The 19,461-nt window shown below is 37.3% G+C and overlaps 1 protein-coding gene across 3 annotated transcripts in view; it reads left to right on the top strand.

Annotated features, from left to right (window-relative positions):
- The window catches only part of SPICE1 (spindle and centriole associated protein 1), a 49,606-nt gene that overhangs the window by 13,620 nt on the left and 16,525 nt on the right, over positions 1-19,461 (top strand). For all 3 annotated transcript variants that reach the window (XM_010970812.3, XM_045507256.2, XM_010970813.3), the window contains exons 5-11: positions 3,532-3,634; positions 4,460-4,566; positions 6,936-7,051; positions 14,214-14,356; positions 14,564-14,701; positions 15,059-15,312; positions 16,874-17,005. In XM_010970812.3, the coding sequence (XP_010969114.1) occupies positions 3,532-3,634; positions 4,460-4,566; positions 6,936-7,051; positions 14,214-14,356; positions 14,564-14,701; positions 15,059-15,312; positions 16,874-17,005 (993 nt within the window). The remainder of the gene's footprint in view (positions 1-3,531; positions 3,635-4,459; positions 4,567-6,935; positions 7,052-14,213; positions 14,357-14,563; positions 14,702-15,058; positions 15,313-16,873; positions 17,006-19,461) is intronic.

Raw genomic sequence — 19,461 nt, 5'->3', positions numbered from 1 at the left:
CTTCTACTGTAGCTTTAAGTGACACTCTGTCTTTTGAGGAATTCATCAGGCTTCTTAGTGAAATATGAAAATCTTGACCTTATGTATCACTAGGAAGAATTATATCTCTGAAATAAATGTTTACATGAGTTTATAGAAAGAACAGTGGGTTGAGAGAGGATGTTCCTTAGAGGTGTATATCTTTTGGTGATCTTAGACAAGTCACGTACATTTAAATGTTATGTAGTAATTCTCAGGGAAAGACCTAAGAACACAGATCTGGTCAGGGAAAGAGGAGGCCCCTTTGAGGTGACTCTGGGCTTTTGTTTCCCCTCCCTAGTGGTCCCTGCTCATGTCTTGAATTTCTTATACCTTGTATGTAGTAGATGTTGTAGAATTAGGGGTTGAAGAAGAGTAGTGAGGGGGAGAGAGTGAAATTTCTCTGCCTTCCTTTGGTAATGCCGCTTCCTCCTGCTCTAGTGTAGTGTTTCTCAACCCTGACTGACTAATTTCCATTAAAAAACCAGTCTCTGGACTCAGCCGTATTTATACTTAGATATCTGATTCAGTGGACCTGGGATGTGACTCCACTTAGGTATTTTTTTAGACAGTTGCTATGTAATTTTAGTATTTTGTTGGAGCTGAGAACCTCTGCTGTTAGCGGGATTCAGGCATTTCCATTTAACAACATTTCTTGAAGGTTATGCCATGTCAGTATTTAGAAATCTACTTTTCTTTTTAGTAGCCATATAGTATACAAATGTAGCACAGTTTATTTATTCAGTGCTTTACTGGTGGACATTTAGGATGTGTATTAGAGTATAGTATAAGCACCTGGACAAAAAGACCCCCAAACATAGTGGTTGAAACAAAATAGAAATGGATTCCTCTCTTATGGTACAGCTTGGAGGTCCATGGTAGTTGGTAGGGGGCTCTCTGGTCCTTTATTACAGGACTTCCGTGTCTGAGTACAAATGGCTGTTCCAGCTTCCTTCAGCTGTATTCCAGGCAGCATGAATGGGAAGGAGAATGCATGCTACTCCTTTTACACACCACCCAGAAGCTCTGCTGCTGTCCCTTTGTCCAGAAGTTCAGAACATGACCATTCTTACCTGCAAGGGTATTTGGCAAATTAGCTATGTACTTGACTAACTTGGGAATTCTACTGTTACAGGGAAAATGGAAAGGATATTGGTGGGTAAGTAGCAGTGTCTGCCACCCACAGATTATTTCCTGCCTTGTCATTATAAATAATGTCATGAATATCCTTGAAATGTTTTTGAGTACATGTATTAATATATTTGTAGGATAAACACTTAAAAGTGGAATTGCTGAGTCAAAGGATGCATACATCTATTGTGTCAATATTGCTAAATCTGTAATGTCTCTGATAAGGGAGTGTGGGGACCAACGGAAGAGGCCTCTTTGGGCATATCCACCTCGGCCTTATCAATATGGGCTAGAGCTATCAGGACCCATCCCCCAGAAGCTGGGCTCCTCAATTAACGTAAATTAAGAGAAAGGCTCTTTGACCCGCAAAGTCTTGTATTTCATTTGCTATATGATACACTCATGCCATGGGAATCAAGCAAATAATAGTTCACATCCAAATCAGAGAAAGGGGGGCTTTGATAAGATTTTATAAATTCTTAAAGTATAATTACTAACCTAGTCTCTGTACTTTCCCAATTCTGTCTGGTTTTTATTACCAGAGAGCAAAACTGCTAGCATGAGAAGTTTCCAATAGTGTTTTTGAAGGGACCTTGACTGATCTTTTGAAAATCCAAGATGTGTTCTACTATTCATAAGTTTGGCTTTGTGCTCTACAAACCCATCTGGAGAAACAATATGTACACAGATTGATTTACCTGTCATGACGATGAGTTCTCGCACAGAGGAGTAGTAAAGAAATCTACAAAGAACGAGGGAAAGCCAATGCACTGACCTCTGGCCACTCAAACCATCTGCTCCAAAGAGCCTGGACAGAGGCTAGCAGAGGGCTGCAGGGCAGTGGCTTTACTGGAGACCTCATTATAATTAATACCCAGTCTTCATATGATAAAATTATTCCTCCACAATCTGCTTCTGTCAATTTGTATCTCTTTATTTTGATAGGAGGTCAAGCCTTTTTTTTAAAAAAAAAAATGGTGAACTCTTAAACCTGCCATCAGGAAATATATTTTGTGTAATTTTTCTAGTATAAATAATAGATTATAATGCTCATTTACTTTCTTTCCTAAGCTCTAATTGGTGTACTGCATGATGGCTTCTAACCAGGGATGGAAATTTAAGTTGTACATTCTCAAATATTTATAGAGTTGTATGCAGATTTTCAGTCCACAACCTTATAACACCCCTGTGGGCTGGGAGGTAGTTGTATCTTCATTTACATATCGGGAGATTGGGAAACTAAATTTAAAGAGGTTGGATTTTGCTTAGCGTGTCTTGACCAGACCTAGGATGCCAGTCTTCTGGTTTCAGATGTGCTCTTTGCCATACGCCATTCCAAAGTTTACTCTTTGTGGAAGGAACAAATTCAGGACTTCTCACTTACTGAGCCAGCTAACCTGCTTGGCTTTAGCAGGGGAGAAGGAGAAAAAGTCAAATGTGACTCTCGTTATTTTTCTTCACATCCTAAAACAATAACTGAGGTCATACTATATATTTGTTTCCATGGTCTAGAGAAATTCCAGTAAGAGCATTTGTTACTAGATGTTTTGATTTCAGTCAGTGTTGCAAACTGGGCAGTTTCCAATTCTGAGATTCTTTCCATCCTAAGAGTGCCTTCTAGTGGTGGTGGATGGAGTTAACTTGCTTTTACTCCAGCCTATGTGTCTGTCCTTACTGTAATTAAGCAAGTTCTAAGTTGAAAGTGCATAGTCAGAGGCACCACTGTAATGGTATTTTTTGAGTTCTCATCTCTCCAGGATAAAAACTGAGCTTGTTTATAAATGCAGAAGCATCATTTTTTTTTGTTTAATGTCTTCAAACTCAAACCTCACCACATGTTTTTTAAGTTGTGGGTCATGATCCACTGGTGAACTATGAAATCAGTTAATGGTTGTAATACCAAAGATTCACATCTCTGAGTTTATGGCTCCGAGATTCATATCTTTAATCAATGTTTTTCAAACTGTGGATCACAACTTGTTAGTGGATTGTAAAATCAAGTTAATGGGTTGCAACCATCATTTGAAAAAATAGGACAGAAACTAAAAAGAAAATATCAGAGTGGTTCTCAAAGAGTAAGATTAAGCAAAACTTTTATTTTGGTGTGTATCTATCTTTATGTTTGTGTGTGGACTGGGTCATAATTTAATAATTCTTTGGATCTAAGGCAAGCATTTGGAATCCACTTATTATTGTAATAGCCCCATCTACTGGTACTTAAAGATATTGCCACGGAAGGACTTTAGGTTATTTTTATGCTCCCGCCTTTATAGAGACTTGTCCTTTGTGATTTGTTAAGTATTTATGTGTGTGTGTGTGTATATATATATATATATATATATATATATTTCTGAACAATATTTATCATTAACATATGTCTAGATTCTTTCTGATCAATACCAGATGCAGGATGTATTGGAAAAAACTGATCGTTTGATGGCTACAGCAAAAGATCTATTTGTTGATTTTCCTCGTAGGCGCACAGGTGAAGTATTCAAATCAAACAAAAGCTTCTTTATCTTATAAACCATAGTCCATACCTGGCTATTTGGAAGAATTTAAAATCTTTTTTCAGGCATCGTATTATTTATATTATGTGTATTCTAGAGCGGATAGCATGCAAGAGTTGTTAGGCATAGATTTATTATAATTTATTTGCTTTTCACTAAGAATATTAACTATTACAAATTACTCAGCTAAGGAAAGGTAACTTTATTTACTAAGATATTTTATGGTGAAATATATAAGATCATAATTTAAAATAAGACTTAATTTCAGATTATTAATATTAAATTACCATATAATTAAAGTATCTGTTTTGTATATAATTTGAGTAAAGCTTAGTCTGAAACTTAAAGCAACCTCAGTCTCTCTCTCAGGGGAACTTTTCCTTTTGTGAGATACACATTATTCACTTTAATGTGTATATAATCTATTGTTTATCTTAATCCCTGAAAACAGATCATTAGTTTTCAGTTTAAGGTTTGAATCCTGGCTTGGCCACTCACTAGTTTGACTCTGTGCCAGCCAGTTACTTCATGTCTCTGAGTTTCAGTTTTCCCATATGTAAAACACTTATAGTAACAACCTCGTAGGATTTTGTGAGGGTGAAACAATTTAATTTGTGTGAACGTGTTTAGAACAATGCCTTACATATAGTAAGCACTATGTAAGTGTGACTTGCTATTATTATGATTATGATTATGATTAAGATTTTCATGATGATTCAAACCTATGGCAGTGTTTAGTGCGTGTGAAGTCAATTGAATTAAATGAAACAAAATCATCATGACTTATTTTCCTTCTGCAGGGTTTCCAAATGTAACGATGGCTCCTGATTCCTCTCAAGGTCCCATTGTGGTAAATCAAGATCCAGTCACCCAGGCTATCCTTAGCGAATCTGTCGTAGAGCCTCAGGTAATGTGCTTTGCACACAGCCATAAGTGCTCATGCTGAAATTAAGTTTAAGTTGATGTAGATGGGCATTGTGGTAAACATTCGAAAAGCTTTAGTATCAATAAATACCAAGTTGTGGTTGCTAGAATTGTTCTTACTCAAGCATGTTGTACTTTCTGTGAATAATGCTTGTACTAAACAAGATAGGACTGGATAATAATAACTAACATTTATTGAGTACTTACCTAGGAGATAGTTACTATTATTATCCCCATTTAGTAGATGAAAAAACTGAGGCTTAGAAAAATTAAATGACTTGTGCAAGATCACAAAGCTAGTTAGTGTCAGAGACGGCATTCAAATTGAGGCTGTCTGGTTCCATAATACTGTGGCACCATCTACAAATATGGAAAAGAGAGTCTATCCACTTCCACTTTGAGTCAGGTGAATGAATCTGTGTTACATACTAGCAGTTTGATATTGAGTTGATTTTTCAAGGTATCTGAGTCGGCTTAAACTGTTTTTTATTAAATGGGAAGAGAATATACAGGCTACGGTCATTGTGAGGATCCACCAAGGTAGGTTATGTAAAGTGCCTAGCATAATACCAGATACTAGTTCTTTATTAAATCTTAGTCCCTTCTAATGTATTAGTGTGTTTAAAAAGCAGCTACCCAAGAAACTTGGAATTTATTGACTAATTACATGGGAAAAGTACAGTAGTAAAACATTAATTACCTATATTTTAACCTAATTGGAACTCTTAATCAAAATGTTTAGAATTTTGAGATAGGAAACATTTTTTAAAAGTCTATGAAGAATTTAATATTAAAATAAATCAACTTTTTATAAATGACTAGGACTTAGGACCTATTTAATATAATTTCTTAAGTTATTTGTATCTTCTCTGAAGAAAAGGAGACATCAGTTAGATGATCCTAGGGAATCACAAGGTCCAGAATTGTATTAGTATATTGTTTTCTACTTATAAGGGCAATTAAGTAGAATGTTACACATATTTTAAATAGCCAAAACCCATTAGCTGTATCCCTAGCCAGAAACCATTTATGTTTTGATACTTATTAAAAAATTAGGTTTCGGATGATCATGGTCTCTATGATGAGGGTGGGGAAGTGGCAAGAGCCAGGGTTGGAGAGACAGGGAAGAGCTGGGTCATGAAGGGCTAAGGAATCAGAAAGTAAAAGTAGAGCCACTAAAGCAGTCATAGTGAAATTGGCAGTAGTGTGGGAGACGAACTGGGGAGGGACAAGACTGGTTAGAGAATCTGGTTACAGAAGACTCAGGTTGGAATCTTAGTGAGAAGTGGTGAGGACTGACAGGAAGTAGATAAAGGGGAAGAGGGATAGATTTGAGAGATTTTAAAAAGGGGTAGAATTGACAGGATTAGGTGACTGATGGGATGTGATGGATGAAAGAGAAGGATAATTTCCAGTTTGCTGGCTTGAGAATCTTGAGTAGAGGGTGATGCTGTTCATCATCTTGGTAATATGGCAAGAATGAGGTTTGTGGAAGAATGATAGGAGAGGCTTAGGAAAATGATAAATTTCAGACATGTGGAGTAAGATGTTCTACGGATATCTTTTAGGCAGATGGATATGAATGTTGAGGGCTCAGGAGAGATCTGGATGAAGATAGAGATTTGGAAATCAACAGCATTTGGCGTGTAGTTGAAGCTTTGGAATAAGATACAATCATACAGAAAATGAGTCAGATGAGAGGAGAAAAGATCCAAAGGGAAAACCTTGAGTGATATCAACTATAAGGGGAGGGTAGAGAAAGAACCAATAAAGGAGATTGGGAAGGAATGATCAAAAGAAGAGGAAAAACCAAGAAAATGCAATATGATAGAAATGAAAAAGAAAAGTTTATAAAGAAGATTTTGAAGGAAAGAAATGAGTGGTCACTGGTGTCTAATGAGTCAGAGGTAAGGGAAGGCAAAGTCAGAAATACCCATTTGATTTGGGAACAAGTGTGTTGATGTTGACCTTGTCAGTTTAAATTTAATGGCAGGGCAGAAGCAGAGTTTCAGGGCATAGATGGTGGATGAGAAGTAGGGGACAGCTCTTTCAAGAAGTTTATGATGCAAAGAGAGAAGATAGATGGTAGCTTCAGACAAATTTAGGGTCAGGATAAGATGGGAGAGACTTACATTTAAATGTGGATGAGCTGAAGCCAGTAAGGAGAGGTTAAAGGTCCAGGAGAGGAAAGAGGCAATTGGTGAACTAGAAGGAGGTAAGAGCGTTTGGGTTCTAGAACACATGGGGAGGAATTAGCCCTAGAAGGAAGGATCTCTCTTGTTATGACAAAAGGAAAGGATGAGTGTATATATAACCAACTTATGATGTTACTTTATTGTTGTGTTGAGAAAGGCTCTTAATGAAGTTGATGATGACAAAGAAGAAGGAACTGTTACCAGCCAGTCAGAAGAAAGTGAGAATGAGTTGGATAATTCTCTAAACTCTCAGTCAAACACAAATGCAGACACGTATGTATATATGGCATAAAGACCTACAATGCTTTTTTCCAAGGCCATTTCTTTTTCCCCCTGCAGTTTTATTGAGATATAATTGACATATAATATTGTATAAGTTTAAGGTGTACAACATTTTGGTTTAATACACTTACATATTGCAACATGGTTCCCATCACAGCAGTTATACCTCCATCACATCGTATAGTTACCTTTTTTGTGGTGAAACATTTAAGATCTTCTCACTTAGCAACTTTCAAATATATAATACAATATTATTAGCTACAATCACTATGCTGTACATAAATTAATCATCTTGTAGCTGGAAATTTGTACCCTTTTACCATCTTCGCATTTCTCCCACCTCCCAGCCCCTGGCAACCACTACTCAACTCTGTTTCTATGAGTTCAGCTTTTTTTTTCTTTTTTTTTTTAAGATTCCTCCTATAAGTGATACCATACAGTATTTGTCTTTCTCTGACTTCTTTTTCTCAGCATAATGCCCTCCAGGTTTATCCACAATTGTCACAAATGGCAGGATTTCCTTCTTTCTCATTGCTGAATAATATTGCATTGTGTATATATACTTATGTATATATCACATCTTCTTTATCCATTCATCTATTGGCACACACTTAGTTTGTGGATATATCTTAGTTATTGTGAATAATGCTGGAGTAAACAAGGGTGTGCAGATATCTCTTTGATGTCCTATTTTCATTTCCTTTGGATATATACCCAGAAGATATACCCAGAAGTGGGAATCCTGGATCATAGGTTAGTTACATTTTTAATTTTTTGAGGGACCTCCACACTGTTTTCCATCATGCCTGTACCAATTAACTTTCCCACCAATAGTGCACAAGTGTTCCCTTTTTCCACATCCTTGTCAACACTTGTTATCTCTTGACTTTTTGATGATGGCCATTTAGGCAGGTGTAAGGATATATCTCATTGTGGTTTTGATTTGCATTTTTCCCTGATGATTAGTGATATTAAGTACCTTTTCATATACCTGTTGGCTTTGTATGTCATCTTTGGAAAAATGTCTATTCAGTTCCTCTACCCATTTTAAAAATTGGATTGTTTGGTTTTTTTACCATCAAGTTGTATGACTTCTTTATAGATTTTTGATATTAGCCCCTTATTAAATATATGATATGCAGATATTTTCTCCCATCCCACAGGTTGCCTTTTCATTTTGTTGATTGATTCTCTTGCTGTGCCAAAGCTTTTAGTTTCATGTAGTTCCACTTAATTTATTTTTGGTTTTTTGCTTGTGCTTTTGGTGTCTTTGATTCCTTTTTGTTTCCTTAACTTTCCTGAAAATGCTACTCCACTCTTGGTTTGCCTTGAATGTTGTTTTTTAGAAGTCTGATGCTAGGATAATTTTCTTGCCCTTATGATTTGGCATTTTTGTCCAGTGACTTGATTTCCATTATCTTTAAAATTTATTTTGTCTTTAAAATTTAAATATTGCTAAGCTATGTCTTGGAGTTTACCTTTCCAGGTCAGTTTTTCCTTTCCCAACCCAGGTTGCCCTTTTTTATATACATACAAACTATTTAAATATACATATATATATTTAGTTCTAAATTACTGTTTTTGTTTTACTTTTTCAGAGACTCCTTTTATATAAGTAAAAGATTTCTGTTTTTCACTTCAAGCACTTTCTCTCTAACCCTTTTTATTCTCCTTATTATTCTTTTTGTTGTTTTTCTCTAATTCTTCAATATTGCTTAGTAATGTTTGTTTAACACTTCTTCAGTGGACATGTTGTTTAATTTTTATTTCTGACATAATTTTTCTTCAATTTCTTTCCTCAGCTTAATTAATTCTTGTTTTATTTCTTCCTGTTTTTTGTCCATTTCTAGTCTTAGTTTCAGAATTTCTGATTGAAGAAGTGCTTCTTTAAGTATATTTTATTCCATTTGAAGTATTATGTTATAGTTTTTTTTACTTTTTTTTCACAGGTGGGGAGCAGGAATTTTCATCAGCTGCAATATTTCAATTTAAATTTTCTGTTTTGATATACTGCCTTTGTTATACTTTACATTTTGTGGAGAGGGTTTGGAGTTTGAGTGACTTCTCAGTTATAGTGAAGCACAGTTTATTTAATGGGTGTATTTGTTCTTTTTTTAAAAGTATGGGTGGGTTAAAGTTGTTTATACTCCAATTTTGTGGTTCCCTTTTGTCTTGAAGGACTTGTACTTCTTTTCCCCTTCAGGACTCACCCTTCAAAGTGCGCCTCTCCTTTCCTGTTCACTCTGTTCTCCTTAAGAAGTGATACCTTTCCAAGACTACCACCTTGGGTTCTGTACACTTCTTGGTGGTGTTATGATTGCCCAGATTGTTACTGTTGTTTTTAAAGTATTTGCATTCTCAGAGTGGACCTTTTATTTCTAGAGGTGATTTTTGCCACCATTAGGCTCTCAGCTTTCCTTTTCTCTGCGCAGTCACTTTGAACTGCCCCCATTCTTTGCAGAGGCTTCCAGCAGGAGCACAGGTAATCTGTTTGCTGGAATTTGGTGCTTATTTTTCTACTTACAGGTGGTTTGAAGTTAGTAGTGCTCTCTGTCTTTCAATAACATAGGAGCTATGGGTTATCTACTGTTTTGTTTGCTTTTCTTGTTTCACTCTATAGTGTTTTAGGAGACATATAGCATGATTCAGATTTAGCTGGTCACCATTTTCTTAGGGATATCTGGAAATATGTGTCATCTTTTTCTTTCCCAACATAAATATAATTAATCTTGTACAGAATCGCTTTTATTCTTCACACTTGAATCAAGTAATTTTTTTATTTGGTTAGTTAAGGTTAATTTTATCTCATTAGTTGGGTAAATAGGCAATTTCCAACTTTTTTTTTCTTTTTTTTAACTTTTTTTATTGATTTATAATCATTTTACAATGTTGTGTCAAATTCCAGTGTACAGCACAATTTTTCAGTTATACATGAACATATATATATGTTCATTGTCGCATTTTTTTCTCTGTGAGCTACCATAAGATCTTGTAGATATTTCCCTGTGCTATACAGTATAATCTTGTTTATCTATTCTACAATTTTGAAATCCCAGTCTATCTCTTCCCACCCCCCGCCCAGTTTCCAACTTTTGAATACTTTATGTCTCCAGTGCTACTTGTTACATACTGGGCATGAGGTATTAGAAGAGGCATTAGACTTATCTGGCAACTAAGGTTACTTACTGATCAGATAATCTGTGGGTGTTTGTTTCCTCAGTTGTAAAATATGAGGGGTGTAGAATATATGATTTCTAAGGTACCTTCTGGTTTGAAAATTTCTGTGAATTCTGTGAGTTCCTGTGAGCACTGAACTGATTTCTCATAGAAATAATGTTATATGTGATAAATAAATTCTTACCCCAATCCTCAAAAACCTCTACTAGGTCGTTGGTATTTCTGGGGGGTCAGCACATTCCAGGTGAGGAAGCAGTGACTGCAAGCATTTCTCTTACTGTAACCTTTACCACTGCCTTACTCCCTCCGTAGACCTTTGTGTGCAGGCTAGGGAGGAGGAAGGGTGGTGTTAGAGTCTGTTATGGGAAAAAGGCGGGAAGAATGTGAGGAGGAAATCCCACCTGGCAAAAACTGAAGGACAAGGAAAATTGCTCTTTCAAGTAGGCTTGGGTTTATATGCTAAGGATTAGAGGGGCTGATATTCCTAAGCTGTCTATGAAATAAAGTCATTAAAGTACTGTTGTAGTTGATGCTGCCATAAAATAGATCTGGTGCTCATAAGTGGTCAACAGTGAAAATGGAAGGAGCTTGGCTATGAATCAATGGCTGCATCACCCCAGTGCCTCTGTCTTCACATCACCTCCTCTGTGTGTGTGTCTACGTGTATCAAAATCTACATCTGCCTCTCTTTTATAAGTATATACATGATTGCACTTAGGGCTCACCCAATATAATCTCACCATCTCAAGTCCCTTAACTTAATCACATCTGCAAAGACCCTTTTTGGCCATTTTCAGGTTCCAGGGATTAGAGCATGGGCATATCTTCAAGGACTATAATTTAGGCTACCACAGTCCACCCACTGGCCCACATGCAAAATTTACATTCACCCCATTCCAGTATCCCCTGAAGTCTCAGCATTAGCTCCAGTTCAAAATCTCATCGAAACATCAGTTCAAACCAAGTCTGATCATCTAAGTGAGATACAGGTCAAACTCTGGATGTGATACACCCTGAGCCAATATTCCTCTCCATTTATGATCCTAAAAAACTGGAAAACAAGTTATCTGCTTTCAAAATACAATGATGGATAATTACATAGGATAATTACAGACATCTCTATCCTAAAAGAGAGAAAATCAAAGGAAGAAATGGGTCACCAGTCCCAACTCAGCAGGGCAACTTCTATTATATTTCAAGGCCTGGTAATAATCTTCTTTGTTCTGAGACTTCATCCTTTGGGTCTATGGCTTTGTCTTCTATGCCTGTGGCTCTGACTTTGACCTCTGTGCCTGTGGATCTGGTCTCTATACCTGCAGCCCTGGCTTTGAAATCATTATTCCTTTTCCTTGAAGCCCATGTTTGCCCCTGAGTAATTTTATAGACTTGTTTTCTATCTGGAGAATTTTAGGAGTTTGACACCCTTCCTTTATTTTATCCTATCTCTGTCCCTTTCAGTACAAGCTAATAGTATTTCTGCTGGTATAACATTCTCAAAAGATCGTATGGGTCTCCTGTGTATGTCATGGAAAAGCATGTCATTAGATAAGAAGTCCCCGATAGAGCTTTTGTGGATAGTTCCATCTTTGTTGTTGGCTTCTGCTGAGATCATTGAGAGGGTCCATGAGTCATATGCCTAATCTTTTTAGAAGTAGCAAAAGGTTATCCAGCCATACACTTCTCTACAGAGCATATTTTCCTAACAGTGACTCCTGCTTTGAGTATCTTTTGTAATCTAGAGTGTATGAGAATTTCTCAAACTAAGTCCTGGTTCCTTTTTGCTTAACAGTTCTCTTAATTTATCTCTTGATAAATGCACATTTCTACCAACATTCTCTTTATAGTGATATGTTATTTTCTGAGATGATACTGGCTTTCTCTACCATGCTGCTCACTTCCTCTGGAGCCCTCACTGGAAGAGTCTTTAACATTTGTATTTATATCAATAGTCATTTTAAGACATTCAGGCTTTTTCTGTCATAAATTCACCTAAAAATTATTCCAGCTTTACCCGTTATCCAATTCCAAAGCTATCTTCACATTTTTAGGTGTTTGTTACATCAGCACCCCATATCCAGGTACCAAAAACTGTACTAATTTTGGGGGACTTTGTAACAGATTGCCACAAACTTGGCAGCTTCAAAGAACAGAAATTTATTCTCTCACAGTTCTGGAGGCCAGAAATCCTAAATTGGTTTCACTAGACTGAAATGAAGGTGTTGGTAGGGCCACATTCCCTCTGGATACTCTAAGGTAAAACCCATTCCTTACTTCTTCTGGCTTCTGGTGGCTGATGGTGGCTTGTGTCAACATCACTCCAATTTCTGCCTCCACTTTCAGATCACCTTCTCCTCTTGTATTTGTCAGAATTTCCCTCCCCTTTATAAGGATGCATGTGGCTGCATTTAGGGTCCACCTGGATACTCCAGGATCCTCTCCCTAACTCAAGATCCTTAACTTAATTACAGCTGCTCAGTCCCCTTTTAGTCAGCTAAGGTAACAGTCGTAGGTTCCAGGGATTAGGTTATGGGTATCTTTTGGAGGGCCATTCTTAAGCCTACCATAGATGATGTGTATTATTTTGTTGTTCTTGCTATTTCACCTGACCTGACTCTTAAAAGTACAAACATTAGAGACAGTAATGTGAGCTTAAACTGGTTTGGATTTTCCCAGCTTCTATAGAAATCTCATTACAACATGTTTCTTAGGATTTATCCTGAAGGTTGGATTTAGTGTTAATTAACACTATCTTAACAGAGGTGTCTGTCTGATGTTTTGATACCTGGCCATAATGTGAACGGACCACATTATAGACCTTTTGCTAACTAAACTTTGTAGCAGCTAATGTTTGATGTGCTGTCCACAGGCTGCTTGAAAGCAGCTCCTCTAGGTTGAGGTTTGTGGAGCCCCTAAGTAAGATTTCACCTTTCCTTTGTTGTCTTTGTTGTTTTTTTCCTGTAACAGTTTTATTGATATATAGTTCACATGTCATACAATCTACCCATCTGAAGTATAATATTCAAAGATTTTTAGTATATTCACAGAGTGTGCAATGTAGTCAATTTCAGAACTTTTTCATTACCCCCAGAAGAAGCCCCATACTCTTTAACAGCCAAACCCTATTTCTTCCCAAACCTGTCGGCCCTGTCTAATCTATTAGATGAATCTATTTTTTTCTCTCTATGGATTTGCCTATTCTGGACATTTCCTATATATAGAATCATGCAATGTGTGGTCTTTTGTGTCTGGTGTCTTTCACATGTTTTCAAGATTCGTCCATGTTGTAGCTTGTTAGAACTTTATTCCTTTTTATGGCTGAATAATATTCTTTTGTATGGATATTGCACATTTTACTTACCCAGTCATCAGCTGGTGGACATTTGGGTTGTTTCCACTTTTTGGCCCCCTACCTCCTTTAAATTATCAGTCCAGTTGGGAAATAGACAAAGAAATCAGACAATTGCAGATTGAAATATCAGCTTTATCAATAATAAAGGTGATTATAGCAAAAGGCTTAGCTCTCTAACCCTCTAGACTGCAGCTCTCCTTCTCATTCCCTCTCCCCGCCTCCCGACGCACAGGAGCAGAGTCTGCTCCAGTCACTTTACTTCAGTGATAGGCAGAGCCTGTGCTCTGAGGACAAGCTCCTTTGTATAAACCAGAAGGGGCCAAGCCATGTAATTCCTCTAGACAAGGCGAGGAGAAGATGGAGCCTGTAGTGCAAAACTTCAGAAAGGGCAAATCACTCCTGCTTTAGGAGCCAACATAGATAAGAAACTGAGAGGGAGATGAAATGGTTCTTTCTAACACTGAGAAGACTGGCGTTTTAGTTTTTTGTCTTATAAGTTAAAGCAAAACATTTTTCTTTGATTGTGAATTATTTAAAGTTTCTTCAGACCAAACATGTAAGCAGTTGAACAGTTTAAATGATAGCACTTGTGAATTCTAATGTAGCTTGTTGTCGCATAATTTATAGATTTCTCCAGCAAATAAAGGAAGATAATTCTGAGTTGATTAATAAACTATGGACTGATATTCAGCAAAAAATAGCAACACAGTCACAAATAACAACATCTTCAGGAACTCCATCATCTGCTTCTCCACCAGGAGACCGAAAAGGTTTGGTCCCCATTTGTGTTGTTTTCCCTAGAGAGTAGCTGGCTTTATTATGTTCTTCCTGAAGCACAGTAATTTTTAAAGGAACATTACTTGAGTTTTGATTGTCTTAGCCTGATTAAAATACTGATTGATCTGTCAGTTGAAATGCATAAAAGACTTTTTGTTGTCGTTCACCTGAGATACGTTTGGAAATACTCTTCCTTTTAGCTGCTCTGAATGCTCCCGATGCTGTCAAGAGAATCCATAGCAGACTTCCACCTGAGGCGTCTACCACGACTCTAGATGCCAGCTATGCTGTGGGGCAAGTGCTGAACTCCAGGAAGCAAAAACAGCTGTTAAATAAAGGTTCCACCCCTTCATTCACAAAGATGAGTTATTAAACATGTAACTAGATACAGCTGTCTTAGTTTCTTAGTACGTGTTTTTTCCCTTAAGCTCATCCTGTTGGATTCTACTAAGTAAGTTTGTTGAATGGTAGCCAAATAATGTCTACTTTTATTCCATTTAATTCTAGAAAGATGGTTCTCATACATTCATTATGGATAGCATAAGTCTGGTTTGAACAGTATAGTTTTTTTAAATGAGAAAATGATGATAATTTTTATTGTTAAAAAGCTTTCTATAAATTGTGAACAACAGTCAAATGTTTTTCTAGTATAATTTTTCCTGGTCTTAACATAGAATGACTTCTGTCATTATCAGTGAAAAAAAGACCTCCTTCCAAGCAGAAGAGTAGCACGTTATCAGCCAGCACAGCCTCCACGGATTTACCAACTAGCAGTAACTCCAGCCTGGATGTCCTCAAACACATGATACACGAAGTGGAACACGAAATGGAAGAATACGAGCGGTGGACAGGACGCGAGGTCCAGGGGCTCCAGAACAGTCAGGGTCTCACCGGCTTCACCCTGTCACTCGTGAGCTCCCTCTGTCGCCTGGTTCGGTACCTTAAAGAGGTAAGGGCGTGGGGTTGTCAGTCTCCCCTTCTGTCAGACTGCTAGCAGAAATGGGTGGGGTTTTCCTCTCAACACTCGAGTTATTGGAATCTCCAAGTATTTGAATAGCTTTGTTTAAAAGACCTCAGCTCTGAATTATCTGTAGTAAAGGTTTATCCTGTTAATTCCCCTCAACATCTTGATACAGATACATCAGATAAGTGATGTTGATTTTATTTTATTTTATTATTTATTTAAAAAATTTTTTTGGTGGGAGGTAATTAGGTTTATCTTTTTAGTGGAGGTACTGGGGATTGAACCCAGGTCCGCATGCATGCTAGGCATACACTCTGCCACTGAGCTATACCCTCCCCTCTGATGCTGCTTTTAATATGAGCTTTAGTAAAATATAATTAATAAGGTAAGCCTGCTATAAATAAAATTATATCTTGTGCTAATACTCAATATTGCAGTTTGACAGTGACAGATTAATTAGAAGTACTAACCATGTCCTCGTTCTACTGCTCTTCTCTCCTTGCTACTCCCACGTCAGTTCAGTGTGGAGAGTGGCATGCCTGTAGTCTGTAGACATAGATTAGGAAAATTCTTCATGTTATCTGCATCACTGGTAACTTGGGCTTTGCTGCAGTGTCGGAAGTAGGAGACATTTTATTGTCGTTAAAGGAATAATTTCATTAATTCATTTGTGAATAATAATCAGTCCTCAGAATGCTATGGAATTAGAATTGGTTATGTATTACATCTTTTTGAGAAATCTATTTAAACTGTTATTTATTTTTTATGTATTTAAATTTGTTAAGCAAATATGACCAAAAAATGTGAAAGGAAATTTTATTATTTAAAAAAAAGTTGATTCGCCACCCTGATTCACATGTATCAACTTCTCTGGCGCTGTCTTCCTAAAATTGCTTTTTAAAGATTTATTATACTGTCAGACTTGTGGAAGTCTTAACACTCCTCCACCTGTAAGTCAGGAATCTCTAGGAATGTACTTCTGGCTTTTGGAAGGTATTACAGGCTTAAAAAGCAGGTACTGTTTAGTTAATCACTTGGTTTACAAAGCTAAATAATTTAAATTTGCTTTTTTAATTTTTAATTATTTTTTAACAAACTTAGTTTTTGAATTAGTGATACACTTACATGGTATGAAATTCAAAGATACAGAAGGGTATATGATGAAACATCTAATTCCCACCCAAACCTCCATTTAACTTGTTTGCTTCCTCGTCACCAACTAACATTACCAGATACCAGCGTGTCCTAGAGATGGCCTACATATACGTAAGCAGTACGCATATGTACTTCTCTCCATGCTCTTCTACAGAAATTGTAGTCATTTAATTCTATATACCATTCTGTTCATTGTGTTCTATCTAAAGAAGGGAAGAGATAAAGCAGCACATTTTAATGAAATATAAACCTTTTAATAAAAATATTAAGTCATTACAGTCACGTAATATATCCTTTGCAAGTATTACCTTGTTTGACAGCTTGAGTAGGAACTTTTAGTTTTTGACATTCAATGCTGTTGATGGGAGTTTATTTGATTTTCTTTTTGTAGAGTGAGCTCCAGCTGCGTAAAGAAGTCGAGACAAGGAAGCAACTGGAACAGGTGTTAGGTGATCATCGAGAGCTCATTGATGCTCTGACAGCTGAAATTCTTCTCCTGAGAGAAGAAAATACTGCTACCCAGGTACTCAGATGAGATCCCAGATTTTTCTGTGTTTAGTAGTGTAAACCATCTTTAAGAATATATGAGATTCTCTTCCAGTTGGCTTTTGGTTTAGTTGTGCCGGTGTGATTATCACTTCTTTATTGTCATCAACAGTAACTTTTATTGAACATTTATTACATTGGAGGTCCTATAGTAGAAATGTGCACTACAAATACTGTACAGAATAAATCTACTGTCTTTAAGAAACTTGATATTTATTGGGGAGGACAGAGTCTACATTTAAATGATAACTACCAATATTACAGGAGTTTATTGAAAGTGTGAAATGAGTGTTATGATAGTTACTTTTAGTTTCAGGACAGCAGAGGATACCCTTTGAGGAACCCTCCTGTAACATACACCATTTAAAGATGTTTATAGTATCTTTAGTATCTTTAGTCATCTTTTTGTCAAATAGTGGTTATTATTACTTTTATTTATCAGCCAAAAGAGACTAGAAAATCAATAGTTAGAAGACAAGTTGTGTTTGTGTCAGTGGACATTAGATATAAAATATGCATTTTTTTATTGATGTATAGTTCACATACCATTTAACTCACCCTTTTAAAGGGTGCAATTCAGTGGCTTTTTTTAGTATACTCACAGAATTTGGTACCAGCACCATTATCTAACTCCAGAATATTTTCATCACTCCAAAGAGAAACCCTATACTCATTAGTATTCACTTTCCATTCTCTCCTTGCCTCAGCCCCTGGCAACCACAAATCTGCTTTATGTTTTTATAGATTTGCCTAATCTGGATGTTTTATGTAAATAGAATCATGCAGTGTGTGGTCTTTAGTGTCTGACTTCTTTCACTCAGCATGTTTGCAGGGTTCATCCGTGCTGTAGTGAGTGTCAGTATGGCATTCCTCTTTATTGCCCAGTAATATTCCCTTATCTGGCTCTATCACACTTTGCTTATCTGTGCATCAGTTGAAGGAGATTTGAGTTGTTTCCTCTTTTTGTGTGCGATGAATGGACAATGCTGCTGTGAGCATTCATGTGCAAGTATTTGTGAACATATGTTTTCAATTCTCTTGGGAAGGTGGGCACTTTTCAAGTGTATCAATTTGTTCAACAAATCTTTACTGAGCACTTACTGTGGGCCTGGCACTGTCCTAGGTACAAGAAGTACAGTAATGAATGAAAAAGAAATCTGGCCCTCATGGAGCTTATACTTTAAATAAATCCTTAAAAAAAAGAAGTGAAGTATATTGTAAGTTAGATGGTTATGTGTACTATAAAGAAAAAGGTAGGAGGTATAGGAAGTGTCTGGGGTGGGGAGGTGTAAGTGAGATGGGCCACATCTGTCTGAGGAGGAGACGTTTGAGCAAAGGCTTGAAGGAGGTGAGGGAGCCGGCCTGCTGATGGCTGGGGTAAGGGCACTTGAGACAGAGGAACAGCAAGGGTGAAGGTCTTTAGGTGGGAATGTGGCTGTTGAGCTCAGAGCCATGGAAGAGACCAGTGCGGCCAGAGTGGACTGTGGGAGACAGAGAGTAGGAGGAGGTAAGAGCCCGGAAGCCAGACCATGTGGGACCCTGCAGGCTGGATAAGGACTGGGGCTTTTGTTCCCAGTGAGAAGGGAAACCCCTGAAGGGCTCTGGGTAGAGAAGAGAGTGATCTGACTTAGGTTTTAAGAGGACAACAGTGGACTGCTATGTTGAGATTAGATCAGAGATCACCACCCTTTCTCCGCTCAGGGTGCCCTTAGTGTCTCAGAACACCCCGGGCCAAAGAAATACCCAGCAGTCTCACTGATTAAGTAGTGAGGTTCAAACAACTCAATAAGTACTTACGTCTTAACAACTTGGATGCTGTGTGAAAAAAATAATACATGTAAAGTGATTGAAAAAGCCATATTTTTATTCATGATTAAATAACCATAATTGTTCACTAATGAGATCACAGATACCTGTTGGGCATTGTACAGCTTCTCAAAACTTGGAATCATATTGGACACCATCACTCTTATTTCCTACTCCACAATCATTTTAATGCTTTTGGGCACAGCAGCTACTAAAAACTCAGCTTCACAAAGATAGGACACCATCAAAAGGAATGTATCTCGATCTAATGTGGAGTCTGTGAACTGCTTCAAGCTAGTAGTAGTTCACTGGTACCTGAACATCAGTGTTTCCCTTGAGGATTTAAAATGTCCTGTGGTGCCCCTGTGATCCATTCTGGTGCCCCCAGGTGCAGTCTGGGAGCAGTGGAGGACTAGAGTTTAGGTGGTCAAACACAGAAGCAGAGTATTACAGACAGGAGTTACTGGAATAATTCAGGTGAGACATGGCAGCTTGGTTCTAGGTTGGAAGTGGAATAGGTGGTGAAAAGGGACCAAATTCTGAACATGTTTTGAAGTCAACCAGTAGGATTTGCTGATGGGTTGGATGTGAAGTGAAGGAGAAGACCAGAGAGAAGAATCAGAGTTT

Source organism: Camelus bactrianus, chromosome 1 (genome assembly GCF_048773025.1).
Source record: "Camelus bactrianus isolate YW-2024 breed Bactrian camel chromosome 1, ASM4877302v1, whole genome shotgun sequence".
Classification (NCBI taxonomy): Eukaryota; Metazoa; Chordata; class Mammalia; order Artiodactyla; family Camelidae; genus Camelus; species Camelus bactrianus.
This window is presented reverse-complemented; position numbering and strand designations above follow the sequence as displayed.